This window comes from Copadichromis virginalis, linkage group LG19 (assembly GCF_057382275.1).
Source record: "Copadichromis virginalis isolate Kocher_CV1m ecotype Utaka linkage group LG19, C_Virginalis_male_GT1.1, whole genome shotgun sequence".
Lineage (NCBI taxonomy): Eukaryota > Metazoa > Chordata > Actinopteri > Cichliformes > Cichlidae > Copadichromis > Copadichromis virginalis.
In genome coordinates, this window is record NC_140636.1 from 21350244 (window position 1) to 21364811 (window position 14568).

Sequence of the window (14568 nt, forward strand, 5' to 3'; positions counted from 1 at the left end):
AAACACAGGAGTTTATTTTGCCATATAAAAAATACAAGCAAATCATAGAGCACACTTTCTTTGGTTGCAAACTGTAATCCTTTACCCACAGCATTGGTCATTACTGCTGTCTGATATTATGTTGATTCCCTGTTGTAGGCTGGATTGTTGTCAACGCTCAATCCCTCTGAGGTGGCACAGCTGCTACTGAGCTCTGGAGCCTCAAATAACACAGATTTTATTGATCTTGTGTTTGAACAACTTGAACAGGGCAACGCTCTAAAAAATGTGGATGAATTCCTGACACAGCTGACAGCCAATGGACAGGTAGGCTAGCCTCCTAAAAGGGTGAAGGAGGACAATGCGGATATTTGATTCCAGAAGTAAACAGAATAAAACATCGGTCTCAACCGCTACATCCATTGTTGGCTATTGTATCTTAGAAAACAAATGGTTACAGCCTTTGTACCATGTTGTATGAGTGTACTTCCAACATGCAATCTCACATTTGCTTATGTCTTTTTCCACTTTAATATGACAGACCCCACATTTCCAGCCTGTTGTGAGAGATCGGGTCATGAATACGACCTTCATCATCATCAGTCCACATTTCTCCACTTTCACGACAAACGACTATGAACTTTGGTTCCATGTGAAACTGATTCCTATCCTTGCCAGTTTTACTCCAGAAATGCTGATAAACACAACCACAACCATCAGCTGCACGAACTACCAAGTCATGTGAGTAGCTTTCTTGGAGCAATCAAGATTTTGGTGTAACAGAAAATGACAATAGTGACAAAGAACAGCATGAGAACGTTTTCTTTCAACTGTTGCAGTGTGAGTGGGTTGGCTTTAGTTATCCAGGACATGCCACTGTACAGACGGCAAGAGATCACACATGGTCTGCTGGGCTACCTAAGAAATGCTGACAATGTCATCAATGAGCCAGGTAGGGCAGACATAGGGTGTGTTATGTGCTTTCCAGTGTGAAATGTCTAGAAAAGCACTCAGACAAAAAACTTAAATTCTTTCATGTCTACCAGTCAGAAACCTTCCTAAATTGAGCACATCTTAAGTTTTGTCTGCGTGTCTTAGCTTGCAGGCAACAAAATGAGAGCGATGCCCAATGGGTTAAAGCAAATCTGGGTCCATTCATCCAATATTCAGCGTACTCTGACCTCAAAGACTTCAACATCTCTACGGTAATCTTCATATTACTCTTCCTGTCTTTCTTGAGAATAGCAAAGCAAAATTCTGGAAATTATACAAAAGACATGCATTTCATGAATTCTACTTTTTTGTATCCATAGCTGACAGTTCTGGACGTTCTTTCACCATCGCAGAAGGCTGAACTAATCCTAGATCCAAACAGTGGTGCTTTAAACGATGCACATGTTGTAAGGGAGGTGTTGACAAGCTTGACAGAGACCAGTGATTATGAGCAGCTCAACCAATTCTTCCAGGCTTTTGCAAACATCAACAAGCAGGTGAATTCTCATTGGTAACCTTACCTCAGTGCAAACATCAACAAATGTTAACAGTGTTCTTTCATAAGCCTGCTCAAGTGTTTAACTCAAAATGATCCATTTCTGATATGCTTCATGCCTTGAGGCATCCCTGCTGTACAGAAGTACAAAGATTTAGTTTAGATAAGCTCCCCCTCACCTCCACATTTCCACAAAGACTTCAGGACTTCCTCTCTGACCTTATTATGATCCCCTTCTCTTTTCAGAGAAATGTCACCTTCATCCAAAATCCAGATGTGCGAGACACCATTTTGAACCTGACCTTGACAGCCCTTGCTCCTCAGCTTAAAGACTTTCAGCCAGAAGACTATCAACAGTGGTTCCAGGTTTATTTGGTTCCTGTGATGGCGAGCATCCTTCCTAGCAGCTTGCGGGTGATCCCCAGTAACATCACCTGTGAATCCTACCAGGCTATGTAAGATATTTCTGATATCCACAGTTAGACATTTGGGTGTGCACAATGCCAAGCTGAGGCTCCTGACAAGTCACAATGAATTCTTTTCTTCCTTTAGATACGATGGTCTTGCGCAGAGTTTGGCAGCATTGCCACTGGACCTTTCACAGGGCGTGAGATCAAGCAAGCAGTACCTCCAGGACACATTCCCACGTATGTGGCAAATAGGCTTTCCTGACTAAACTTTTCTCAAAAGCCCAGTACCAGCACTGTAATGACTACTCCATTGATTTATTTCCTTTCTTTTTCTTCCCAAACAGGCTGCTCAGTTCCAGCTTCCTTTGTGGTAAGATTAGTTTTTTGGGGTGTGTGTGTGTGTGTTGGGGGGGGGGGGGGGGGGGGTGTCTTACATGGGTTATCCAATAGTTGATCCAGGTTTGGCACACTAATTGGGCCAACTGTGACAAAGTCAAGGTATTTACACTTGAAGAAGATGTTTCCACTATACTAACAATCATATTTTCTTTGTCTTCAGTGCAAGGTGACCCCAGTTCATGGTAAGTCTGTCTAAAAGTAGACATTTCAACTCAAAGGATATAAATGCATTCTGAAGGACTATTATCTGACACACAACCATTCTCTTTTCACAGTGAATCTCATTTGTGATGGAGTTGATGGGTGGGTGAAATGCCGTTTTGTTCAATGTTGATTCTGTCTAGGTAAAATTCGTTAACACAGTGCAATTAAGGGGGCATTGGATTTCAATTTATTGTGTTTTTTCCACAGTTCAAAGCTTGAACAAATCCTGTCAGCTGGCAATTCCTCGGCAGCCCTGTGCAATTTCACCATCACAGAACATGCCTGTTCCTCTGTAAGATTCCTTTTTAAACTCCAAAAACAGAACATAGATTTTGCCCCATTATGGTTCTGAGACAAATCTCCATGAGCTCTGACAAAATGGCTGTATTCTTTGTCAATTTTCTTTTTCAAGGCTCCCTATCTCACATCCAGCAACTTGGTCACACTGCTGAACTGCACACTGAAAAGCCAAAACATATACCCAGTAGAAGTCTGGAAGCTTTTCTTCCAAAAAGCCTCTGCTGTACTGGACCAGGCCCTTGAGACATTTGCTAACATGGTAAGTACAAAATCACATTTTCACAATATTGCCGTTTCCCTGCGTGAAGTTTGGGTCCAGCTACAATTATTTTTCTGCCAATTCAAGGCCAGCAACAACACTTACCCGACCTCGTCAAATGTGCTCGAGGCTCTTGGAGAAGTGAGAATTGACAACTTCAACCAGGCACAACTACAGAGTGAGGAGTTCATTACCAGCTGGTTCAAAACAAAGATCCGTCCGTTTCTGGCCGTTCCATCTTTCAACTTCCTATTTTGCCTTAGCTCCAAAAACTTCAGCTGCCAGACATACCAGACTGTGTAAGTAAATATGAGACATATTGCTCTATTCTGCAAACTTGCAGTTGACTAGAAGTTTAGATGTTGAAAGCTTTCTCTCAAATGTAGCATTCAGGCATTTGGAAGCCAAAAGGCATCCATGGACAGAGACACACAGCAAGCAGTCTTCACTCACTTCATCAAACCGTTCTTGTCAAGAAATGACTCAACAGGTAAAAGGAGAAACTCAAGCTCACTTTGGTTTTTCCATGACAACATGTGGTATATTACCCTGTCAATAACTTTCTTGCTTTTTCTGCAGATCCTGGCTGTGTCTCATCTATCACGGGGAGCCAAGCGTGGCTAAAGGCAAACCTTGGCGACTTCTCTGATTTTGCAACTGTGCAGGACTTGCAAGCCTTCAATCCTAATTTGTCCACTGTGAGTGCCAACTGCAGATGTACATCTTCCTGTAAACGGAATTCTTTTACCCAGAACATTTCCATGACTGCTGTCTTATATTATGCTGGTTCTCTTTTGTAGGCTGAATTGTTGTCAGTCTTTAGTCCTTCTCAGATGGCACAGCTGGTACTGAGTTTGGGAGCCTCCAATAACACAGATTTGATTGATCGTGTGTTTGAGCGACTGCAAGAGGGCAACGCTCTAAAAAACGTGGATGGATTCCTCACACAACTGACAGCCAATGGACAGGTATGCTAGGCTTCTAAAAGGGTGAAGGAGGACAATCCTGGTGTTTTATTCCAGCAGGATAAGACAGAATAAGACATTTGCTAAACCGCTACACAAGTCTTCAAGGAGTCTATCATAGAAAAGAATTGCTTGCAGCCTTTGTACCATGTTGTATGAGTACATTTGCAACATGCAGTCTCTGTATTGCTTAGCTTCTTTTCCACCTCAATTTCACAGATGCCAATTTTCCAGCCTGTTGTGAGAGATCGGATCATGAATACGACCTTCATCATCATCAGTCCACATTTCTCCACTTTCACGACAAACGACTATGAACTTTGGTTCCATGTGAAACTGATTCCTATCCTTGCCAGTTTTACTCCAGAAATGCTGATAAACACAACCACAAAAATCAGCTGCACAAACTACCAAGTCATGTGAGTAGCTTTCTTGGAGCAATCAAGATTTTGTTGCAAATGAAAATGACAATAGTGACAAAGAACAGCATGAGAACGTTTTCTTTCAACTGTTGCAGTGTGAGTGGGTTGGCTTTAGTTATCCAGGAGATGCCACTGTACAGACGGCAAGAGATCACACATGGTCTGCTGGGCTACCTAAGAAATGCTGAAAATGCCATCAATGAGCCAGGTAGGGCAGACATAGGGTGCGTTATGTGCTTTCCAGTGTGAAATGTCTTGAAAAGCACTCAGACAAAAAACTTGCCCACAAATTCTTTCATGTCTACCAGTCAGAAACCTTCCTAAATTGAGCACATCCTAACTTTTGTTTGCATGCCTTAGCTTGCAGGCAACAAAATGAGAGTGATGCCCAATGGGTTAAAGCAAATCTGGGTCCATTCGTCCAATATACAGCGTACTCTGACCTCAAAGACTTCAACATCTCTACGGTAAGCCCTACATTGCACTTCTAGTCCTCCCTTAAGAGCAGGAAAACAAAATTGTAGACTTAAGAAGACAAACACAGGAGTTTATTTTGCCATATCAAAAAGTACAAGCAAATCATAGAGCACACTTTCTTTGGTTGCAAACTGTAATCCTTTACCCACAGCATTGGTCATTACTGCTGTCTGATATTATGTTGATTCCCTGTTGTAGGCTGGATTGTTGTCGACGCTCAATCCCTCTGAGGTGGCACAGCTGCTACTGAGCTCTGGAGCCTCAAATAACACAGATTTTATTGATCTTGTGTTTGAACAACTTGAACAGGGCAACGCTCTAAAAAATGTGGATGAATTCCTGACACAGCTGACAGCCAATGGACAGGTAGGCTAGCCTCCTAAAAGGGTGAAGGAGGACAATGCGGATATTTGATTCCAGAAGTAAACAGAATAAAACATCGGTCTCAACCGCTACATCCATTGTTGGCTATTGTATCTTAGAAAACAAATGGTTACAGCCTTTGTACCATGTTGTATGGGTGTACTTCCAACATGCAATCTCACATTTGCTTATGTCTTTTTCCACTTTAATATGACAGACCCCACATTTCCAGCCTGTTGTGAGAGATCGGGTCATGAATACGACCTTCATCATCATCAGTCCACATTTCTCCACTTTCACGACAAACGACTATGAACTTTGGTTCCATGTGAAACTGATTCCTATCCTTGCCAGTTTTACTCCAGAAATGCTGATAAACACAACCACAACCATCATCTGCACGAACTACCAAGTCATGTGAGTAGCTTTCTTGGAGCAATCAAGATTTTGTTGCAAATGAAAATGACAATAGTGACAAAGAACAGCATGAGAACGTTTTCTTTCAACTGTTGCAGTGTGAGTGGGTTGGCTTTAGTTATCCAGGAGATGCCACTGTACAGACGGCAAGAGATCACACATGGTCTGCTGGGCTACCTAAGAAATGCTGACAATGCCATCAATGAGCCAGGTAGGGCAAACATAGGGTGCGTTATGTGCTTTCCAGTGTGAAATGTCTTGAAAAGCACTCAGACAAAAAACTTGCCCACAAATTCTTTCATGTCTACCTGTCAGAAACTTTCCTAAATTGAGCACATCCTAACTTTTGTTTGCATGCCTTAGCTTGCAGGCAACAAAATGAGAGTGATGCCCAATGGGTTAAAGCAAAGCTGGGTCCATTCGTCCAATATACAGCGTACTCTGACCTCAAAGACTTCAACATCTCTACGGTAAGCCCTACATTGCACTTCTAGTCCTCCCTTAAGAACAGGAAAACAAAATTGTAGACTTAAGAAGACAAACACAGGAGTTTATTTTGCCATATAAAAAATACAAGCAAATCATAGAACACACTTTCTTTGGTTGCAAACTGTAATCCTTTACCCACAGCATTGGTCATTACTGCTGTCTGATATTATGTTGATTCCCTGTTGTAGGCTGGATTGTTGTCGACGCTCAATCCCTCTGAGGTGGCACAGCTGCTACTGAGCTCTGGAGCCTCAAATAACACAGATTTTATTGATCTTGTGTTTGAACAACTTGAACAGGGCAACGCTCTAAAAAATGTGGATGAATTCCTGACACAGCTGACAGCCAATGGACAGGTAGGCTAGCCTCCTAAAAGGGTGAAGGAGGACAATGCGGATATTTGATTCCAGAAGTAAACAGAATAAAACATCAGTCTCAACCGCTACATCCATTGTTGGCTATTGTATCTTAGAAAACAAATGGTTACAGCCTTTGTACCATGTTGTATGGGTGTACTTCCAACATGCAATCTCACATTTGCTTATGTCTTTTTCCACTTTAATATGACAGACCCCACATTTCCAGCCTGTTGTGAGAGATCGGGTCATGAATACGACCTTCATCATCATCAGTCCACATTTCTCCACTTTCACGACAAACGACTATGAACTTTGGTTCCATGTGAAACTGATTCCTATCCTTGCCAGTTTTACTCCAGAAATGCTGATAAACACAACCACAACCATCAGCTGCACGAACTACCAAGTCATGTGAGTAGCTTTCTTGGAGCAATCAAGATTTTGTTGTAACAGAAAATGACAATAGTGACAAAGAACAGCATGAGAACGTTTTCTTTCAACTGTTGCAGTGTGAGTGGGTTGGCTTTAGTTATCCAGGAGATGCCACTGTACAGACGGCAAGAGATCACACATGGTCTGCTGGGCTACCTAAGAAATGCTGACAATGCCATCAATGAGCCAGGTAGGGCAGACATAGGGTGTGTTATGTGCTTTCCAGTGTGAAATGTCTAGAAAAGCACTCAGACAAAAAACTTAAATTCTTTCATGTCTACCAGTCAGAAACCTTCCTAAATTGAGCACATCTTAAGTTTTGTCTGCGTGTCTTAGCTTGCAGGCAACAAAATGAGAGCGATGCCCAATGGGTTAAAGCAAATCTGGGTCCATTCATCCAATATTCAGCGTACTCTGACCTCAAAGACTTCAACATCTCTACGGTAATCTTCATATTACTCTTCCTGTCTTTCTTGAGAATAGCAAAGCAAAATTCTGGAAATTATACAAAAGACATGCATTTCATGAATTCTACTTTTTTGTATCCATAGCTGACAGTTCTGGATGTTCTTTCACCATCGCAGAAGGCTGAACTAATCCTAGATCCAAACAGTGGTGCTTTAAACAATGCAAATGTTGTAAGGGAGGTGTTGACAAGCTTGACAGAGACCAGTGATTATGAGCAGCTCAACCAATTCTTCCAGGCTTTTGCAAACATCAACAAGCAGGTGAATTCTCCTTGGTAACCTTACCTCAGTGCAAACATCAACAAATGTTAACAGTGTTCTTTCATAAGCCTGTTCAAGTGTTTAACTCAAAATGATCCATTTCTGATATGCTTCATGCCTTGAGGCATCCCTGCTGTACAGAAGTACAAAGATTTAGTTTAGATAAGCTCCCCCTCACCTCCACATTTCCACAAAGACTTCAGGACTTCCTCTCTGACCTTATTATGATCCCCTTCTCTTTTCAGAGAAATGTCACCTTCATCCAAAATCCAGATGTGCGAGACACCATTTTGAACCTTACCTTGACAGCCCTTGCTCCTCAGCTTAAAGACTTTCAGCCAGAAGACTATCAACAGTGGTTCCAGGTTTATTTGGTTCCTGTGATGGCGAGCATCCTTCCTAGCAGCTTGCGGGTGATCCCCAGTAACATCACCTGTGAATCCTACCAGGCTATGTAAGATATTTCTGATATCCACAGTTAGACATTTGGGTGTGCACAATGCCAAGCTGAGGCTCCTGACAAGTCACAATGAATTCTTTTCTTCCTTTAGATACGATGGTCTTGCGCAGAGTTTGGCAGCATTGCCACTGGACCTTTCACAGGGCGTGAGATCAAGCAAGCAGTACCTCCAGGACACATTCCCACGTATGTGGCAAATAGGCTTTCCTGACTAAACTTTTCTCAAAAGCCCAGTACCAGCACTGTAATGACTACTCCATTGATTTGTTTCCTTTCTTTTTCTTCCCAAACAGGCTGCTCAGTTCCAGCTTCCTTTGTGGTAAGATTAGTTTTTTGGGGTGTGTGTGTGTGTGTGTGTGTGTGTGTGGGGGGGGGGGGGGGGGGTGTCTTGCATGGGTTATCCAATATTTGATCCAGGTTTGGCACACTAATTGGGCCAACTGTGACAAAGTCAAGGTATTTACACTTGAAGAAGATGTTTCCACTATACTAACAATCATATTTTCTTTGTCTTCAGTGCAAGGTGACCCCAGTTCATGGTGAGTCTGTCTAAAAGTAGACATTTCAACTCTAAGGATATAAATGCATTCTGAAGGACTATTATCTGACACACAACCATTCTCTTTTCACAGTGAATCTCATTTGTGATGGAGTTGATGGGTGGGTGAAATGCCGTTTTGTTCAATGTTGATTCTGTCTAGGTAAAATTCGTTAACACAGTGCAATTAAGGGGACATTGGATTTCAATTTATTGTGTTTTTTCCACAGTTCAAAACTTGAACAAATCCTGTCAGCTGGCAATTCCTCGGCAGCCCTGTGCAATTTCACCATCACAGAACATGCCTGTTCCTCTGTAAGATTCCTTTTTAAACTCCAAAAACAGAACATAGATTTTGCCCCATTATGGTTCTGAGACAAATCTCCATGAGCTCTGACAAAATGGCTGTATTCTTTGTCAATTTTCTTTTTCAAGGCTCCCTATCTCACATCCAGCAACTTGGTCACACTGCTGAACTGCACACTGAAAAGCCAAAACATATACCCAGTAGAAGTCTGGAAGCTTTTCTTCCAAAAAGCCTCTGCTGTACTGGACCAGGCCCTTGAGACATTTGCTAACATGGTAAGTACAAAATCACATTTTCACAATATTGCCGTTTCCCTGCGTGAAGTTTGGGTCCAGCTACAATTATTTTTCTGCCAATTCAAGGCCAGCAACAACACTTACCCGACCTCGTCAAATGTGCTCGAGGCTCTTGGAGAAGTGAGAATTGACAACTTCAACCAGGCACAACTACAGAGTGAGGAGTTCATTACCAGCTGGTTCAAAACAAAGATCCGTCCGTTTCTGGCCGTTCCATCTTTCAACTTCCTATTTTGCCTTAGCTCCAAAAACTTCAGCTGCCAGACATACCAGACTGTGTAAGTAAATATGAGACATATTGCTCTATTCTGCAAACTTGCAGTTGACTAGAAGTTTAGATGTTGAAAGCTTTCTCTCAAATGTAGCATTCAGGCATTTGGAAGCCAAAAGGCATCCATGGACAGAGACACACAGCAAGCAGTCTTCACTCACTTCATCAAACCGTTCTTGTCAAGAAATGACTCAACAGGTAAAAGGAGAAACTCAAGCTCACTTTGGTTTTTCCATGACAACATGTGGTATATTACCCTGTCAATAACTTTCTTGCTTTTTCTGCAGATCCTGGCTGTGTCTCATCTATCACGGGGAGCCAAGCGTGGCTAAAGGCAAACCTTGGCGACTTCTCTGATTTTGCAACTGTGCAGGACTTGCAAGCCTTCAATCCTAATTTGTCCACTGTGAGTGCCAACTGCAGATGTACATCTTCCTGTAAACGGAATTCTTTTACCCAGAACATTTCCATGACTGCTGTCTTATATTATGCTGGTTCTCTTTTGTAGGCTGAATTGTTGTCAGTCTTTAGTCCTTCTCAGATGGCACAGCTGGTACTGAGTTTGGGAGCCTCCAATAACACAGATTTGATTGATCGTGTGTTTGAGCGACTGCAAGAGGGCAACGCTCTAAAAAACGTGGATGGATTCCTCACACAACTGACAGCCAATGGACAGGTATGCTAGGCTTCTAAAAGGGTGAAGGAGGACAATCCTGGTGTTTTATTCCAGCAGGATAAGACAGAATAAGACATTTGCTAAACCGCTACACAAGTCTTCAAGGAGTCTATCATAGAAAAGAATTGCTTGCAGCCTTTGTACCATGTTGTATGAGTACATTTGCAACATGCAGTCTCTGTATTGCTTAGCTTCTTTTCCACCTCAATTTCACAGATGCCAATTTTCCAGCCTGTTGTGAGAGATCGGATCATGAATACGACCTTCATCATCATCAGTCCACATTTCTCCACTTTCACGACAAACGACTATGAACTTTGGTTCCATGTGAAACTGATTCCTATCCTTGCCAGTTTTACTCCAGAAATGCTGATAAACACAACCACAAAAATCAGCTGCACAAACTACCAAGTCATGTGAGTAGCTTTCTTGGAGCAATCAAGATTTTGTTGCAAATGAAAATGACAATAGTGACAAAGAACAGCATGAGAACGTTTTCTTTCAACTGTTGCAGTGTGAGTGGGTTGGCTTTAGTTATCCAGGAGATGCCACTGTACAGACGGCAAGAGATCACACATGGTCTGCTGGGCTACCTAAGAAATGCTGAAAATGCCATCAATGAGCCAGGTAGGGCAGACATAGGGTGCGTTATGTGCTTTCCAGTGTGAAATGTCTTGAAAAGCACTCAGACAAAAAACTTGCCCACAAATTCTTTCATGTCTACCAGTCAGAAACCTTCCTAAATTGAGCACATCCTAACTTTTGTTTGCATGCCTTAGCTTGCAGGCAACAAAATGAGAGTGATGCCCAATGGGTTAAAGCAAATCTGGGTCCATTCGTCCAATATACAGCGTACTCTGACCTCAAAGACTTCAACATCTCTACGGTAAGCCCTACATTGCACTTCTAGTCCTCCCTTAAGAGCAGGAAAACAAAATTGTAGACTTAAGAAGACAAACACAGGAGTTTATTTTGCTATATAAAAAATACAAGCAAATCATAGAACACACTTTCTTTGGTTGCAAACTGTAATCCTTTACCCACAGCATTGGTCATTACTGCTGTCTGATATTATGTTGATTCCCTGTTGTAGGCTGGATTGTTGTCGACGCTCAATCCCTCTGAGGTGGCACAGCTGCTACTGAGCTCTGGAGCCTCAAATAACACAGATTTTATTGATCTTGTGTTTGAACAACTTGAACAGGGCAACGCTCTAAAAAATGTGGATGAATTCCTGACACAGCTGACAGCCAATGGACAGGTAGGCTAGCCTCCTAAAAGGGTGAAGGAGGACAATGCGGATATTTGATTCCAGAAGTAAACAGAATAAAACATCAGTCTCAACCGCTACATCCATTGTTGGCTATTGTATCTTAGAAAACAAATGGTTACAGCCTTTGTACCATGTTGTATGAGTGTACTTCCAACATGCAATCTCACATTTGCTTATGTCTTTTTCCACTTTAATATGACAGACCCCACATTTCCAGCCTGTTGTGAGAGATCGGGTCATGAATACGACCTTCATCATCATCAGTCCACATTTCTCCACTTTCACGACAAACGACTATGAACTTTGGTTCCATGTGAAACTGATTCCTATCCTTGCCAGTTTTACTCCAGAAATGCTGATAAACACAACCACAACCATCAGCTGCACGAACTACCAAGTCATGTGAGTAGCTTTCTTGGAGCAATCAAGATTTTGTTGTAACAGAAAATGACAATAGTGACAAAGAACAGCATGAGAACGTTTTCTTTCAACTGTTGCAGTGTGAGTGGGTTGGCTTTAGTTATCCAGGAGATGCCACTGTACAGACGGCAAGAGATCACACATGGTCTGCTGGGCTACCTAAGAAATGCTGACAATGCCATCAATGAGCCAGGTAGGGCAGACATAGGGTGTGTTATGTGCTTTCCAGTGTGAAATGTCTAGAAAAGCACTCAGACAAAAAACTTAAATTCTTTCATGTCTACCAGTCAGAAACCTTCCTAAATTGAGCACATCTTAAGTTTTGTCTGCGTGTCTTAGCTTGCAGGCAACAAAATGAGAGCGATGCCCAATGGGTTAAAGCAAATCTGGGTCCATTCATCCAATATTCAGCGTACTCTGACCTCAAAGACTTCAACATCTCTACGGTAATCTTCATATTACTCTTCCTGTCTTTCTTGAGAATAGCAAAGCAAAATTCTGGAAATTATACAAAAGACATGCATTTCATGAATTCTACTTTTTTGTATCCATAGCTGACAGTTCTGGATGTTCTTTCACCATCGCAGAAGGCTGAACTAATCCTAGATCCAAACAGTGGTGCTTTAAACAATGCAAATGTTGTAAGGGAGGTGTTGACAAGCTTGACAGAGACCAGTGATTATGAGCAGCTCAACCAATTCTTCCAGGCTTTTGCAAACATCAACAAGCAGGTGAATTCTCCTTGGTAACCTTACCTCAGTGCAAACATCAACAAATGTTAACAGTGTTCTTTCATAAGCCTGTTCAAGTGTTTAACTCAAAATGATCCATTTCTGATATGCTTCATGCCTTGAGGCATCCCTGCTGTACAGAAGTACAAAGATTTAGTTTAGATAAGCTCCCCCTCACCTCCACATTTCCACAAAGACTTCAGGACTTCCTCTCTGACCTTATTATGATCCCCTTCTCTTTTCAGAGAAATGTCACCTTCATCCAAAATCCAGATGTGCGAGACACCATTTTGAACCTTACCTTGACAGCCCTTGCTCCTCAGCTTAAAGACTTTCAGCCAGAAGACTATCAACAGTGGTTCCAGGTTTATTTGGTTCCTGTGATGGCGAGCATCCTTCCTAGCAGCTTGCGGGTGATCCCCAGTAACATCACCTGTGAATCCTACCAGGCTATGTAAGATATTTCTGATATCCACAGTTAGACATTTGGGTGTGCACAATGCCAAGCTGAGGCTCCTGACAAGTCACAATGAATTCTTTTCTTCCTTTAGATACGATGGTCTTGCGCAGAGTTTGGCAGCATTGCCACTGGACCTTTCACAGGGCGTGAGATCAAGCAAGCAGTACCTCCAGGACACATTCCCACGTATGTGGCAAATAGGCTTTCCTGACTAAACTTTTCTCAAAAGCCCAGTACCAGCACTGTAATGACTACTCCATTGATTTGTTTCCTTTCTTTTTCTTCCCAAACAGGCTGCTCAGTTCCAGCTTCCTTTGTGGTAAGATTAGTTTTTTGGGGTGTGTGTGTGTGTGTGTGTGGGGGGGGGGGGGGGGGGGGTGTCTTGCATGGGTTATCCAATATTTGATCCAGGTTTGGCACACTAATTGGGCCAACTGTGACAAAGTCAAGGTATTTACACTTGAAGAAGATGTTTCCACTATACTAACAATCATATTTTCTTTGTCTTCAGTGCAAGGTGACCCCAGTTCATGGTGAGTCTGTCTAAAAGTAGACATTTCAACTCTAAGGATATAAATGCATTCTGAAGGACTATTATCTGACACACAACCATTCTCTTTTCACAGTGAATCTCATTTGTGATGGAGTTGATGGGTGGGTGAAATGCCGTTTTGTTCAATGTTGATTCTGTCTAGGTAAAATTCGTTAACACAGTGCAATTAAGGGGACATTGGATTTCAATTTATTGTGCTTTTTCCACAGATCAAAACTTGAACAAATCCTGTCAGCTGGCAATTCCTCGGCAGCCCTGTGCAATTTCACCATCACAGAACATGCCTGTTCCTCTGTAAGATTCCTTTTTAAACTCCAAAAACAGAACATAGATTTTTCCCCATTATGGTTCTGAGACAAATCTCCATGAGCTCTGACAAAATGGCTGTATTCTTTGTCAATTTTCTTTTTCAAGGCTCCCTATCTCACATCCAGCAACTTGGTCACACTGCTGAACTGCACACTGAAAAGCCAAAACATATACCCAGTAGAAGTCTGGAAGCTTTTCTTCCAAAAAGCCTCTGCTGTACTGGACCAGGCCCTTGAGACATTTGCTAACATGGTAAGTACAAAATCACATTTTCACAATATTGCCGTTTCCCTGCGTGAAGTTTGGGTCCAGCTACAATTATTTTTCTGCCAATTCAAGGCCAGCAACAACACTTACCCGACCTCGTCAAATGTGCTCGAGGCTCTTGGAGAAGTGAGAATTGACAACTTCAACCAGGCACAACTACAGAGTGAGGAGTTCATTACCAGCTGGTTCAAAACAAAGATCCGTCCGTTTCTGGCCGTTCCATCTTTCAACTTCCTATTTTGCCTTAGCTCCAAAAACTTCAGCTGCCAGACATACCAGACTGTGTAAGTAAATATGAGACACATTGCTCTATTC

At 42.2% G+C, this 14568-nt stretch overlaps 1 protein-coding gene across 1 annotated transcript in view; it reads left to right on the top strand.

Annotated features, from left to right (window-relative positions):
* LOC146685999 (uncharacterized) overlaps positions 1 to 14568 on the top strand; it is a 53035-nt gene that overhangs the window by 22197 nt on the left and 16270 nt on the right. The window contains exons 83-137 of the mRNA XM_085442296.1: positions 139 to 306; positions 521 to 720; positions 819 to 931; positions 1078 to 1184; positions 1293 to 1469; positions 1715 to 1923; positions 2021 to 2115; positions 2223 to 2248; positions 2438 to 2459; positions 2553 to 2580; positions 2689 to 2773; positions 2894 to 3040; positions 3128 to 3339; positions 3427 to 3530; positions 3620 to 3738; positions 3841 to 4008; positions 4225 to 4424; positions 4523 to 4635; positions 4788 to 4894; positions 5103 to 5270; positions 5485 to 5684; positions 5783 to 5895; positions 6048 to 6154; positions 6362 to 6529; positions 6744 to 6943; positions 7042 to 7154; positions 7301 to 7407; positions 7516 to 7692; positions 7938 to 8146; positions 8244 to 8338; positions 8446 to 8471; positions 8670 to 8691; positions 8785 to 8812; positions 8921 to 9005; positions 9126 to 9272; positions 9360 to 9571; positions 9659 to 9762; positions 9852 to 9970; positions 10073 to 10240; positions 10457 to 10656; positions 10755 to 10867; positions 11020 to 11126; positions 11334 to 11501; positions 11716 to 11915; positions 12014 to 12126; positions 12273 to 12379; positions 12488 to 12664; positions 12910 to 13118; positions 13216 to 13310; positions 13418 to 13443; positions 13636 to 13657; positions 13751 to 13778; positions 13887 to 13971; positions 14092 to 14238; positions 14326 to 14537. Coding sequence (XP_085298422.1) covers positions 139 to 306; positions 521 to 720; positions 819 to 931; positions 1078 to 1184; positions 1293 to 1469; positions 1715 to 1923; positions 2021 to 2115; positions 2223 to 2248; positions 2438 to 2459; positions 2553 to 2580; positions 2689 to 2773; positions 2894 to 3040; positions 3128 to 3339; positions 3427 to 3530; positions 3620 to 3738; positions 3841 to 4008; positions 4225 to 4424; positions 4523 to 4635; positions 4788 to 4894; positions 5103 to 5270; positions 5485 to 5684; positions 5783 to 5895; positions 6048 to 6154; positions 6362 to 6529; positions 6744 to 6943; positions 7042 to 7154; positions 7301 to 7407; positions 7516 to 7692; positions 7938 to 8146; positions 8244 to 8338; positions 8446 to 8471; positions 8670 to 8691; positions 8785 to 8812; positions 8921 to 9005; positions 9126 to 9272; positions 9360 to 9571; positions 9659 to 9762; positions 9852 to 9970; positions 10073 to 10240; positions 10457 to 10656; positions 10755 to 10867; positions 11020 to 11126; positions 11334 to 11501; positions 11716 to 11915; positions 12014 to 12126; positions 12273 to 12379; positions 12488 to 12664; positions 12910 to 13118; positions 13216 to 13310; positions 13418 to 13443; positions 13636 to 13657; positions 13751 to 13778; positions 13887 to 13971; positions 14092 to 14238; positions 14326 to 14537 — 6977 coding nt within the window. The remainder of the gene's footprint in view (positions 1 to 138; positions 307 to 520; positions 721 to 818; positions 932 to 1077; positions 1185 to 1292; positions 1470 to 1714; positions 1924 to 2020; positions 2116 to 2222; positions 2249 to 2437; positions 2460 to 2552; positions 2581 to 2688; positions 2774 to 2893; positions 3041 to 3127; positions 3340 to 3426; positions 3531 to 3619; positions 3739 to 3840; positions 4009 to 4224; positions 4425 to 4522; positions 4636 to 4787; positions 4895 to 5102; positions 5271 to 5484; positions 5685 to 5782; positions 5896 to 6047; positions 6155 to 6361; positions 6530 to 6743; positions 6944 to 7041; positions 7155 to 7300; positions 7408 to 7515; positions 7693 to 7937; positions 8147 to 8243; positions 8339 to 8445; positions 8472 to 8669; positions 8692 to 8784; positions 8813 to 8920; positions 9006 to 9125; positions 9273 to 9359; positions 9572 to 9658; positions 9763 to 9851; positions 9971 to 10072; positions 10241 to 10456; positions 10657 to 10754; positions 10868 to 11019; positions 11127 to 11333; positions 11502 to 11715; positions 11916 to 12013; positions 12127 to 12272; positions 12380 to 12487; positions 12665 to 12909; positions 13119 to 13215; positions 13311 to 13417; positions 13444 to 13635; positions 13658 to 13750; positions 13779 to 13886; positions 13972 to 14091; positions 14239 to 14325; positions 14538 to 14568) is intronic.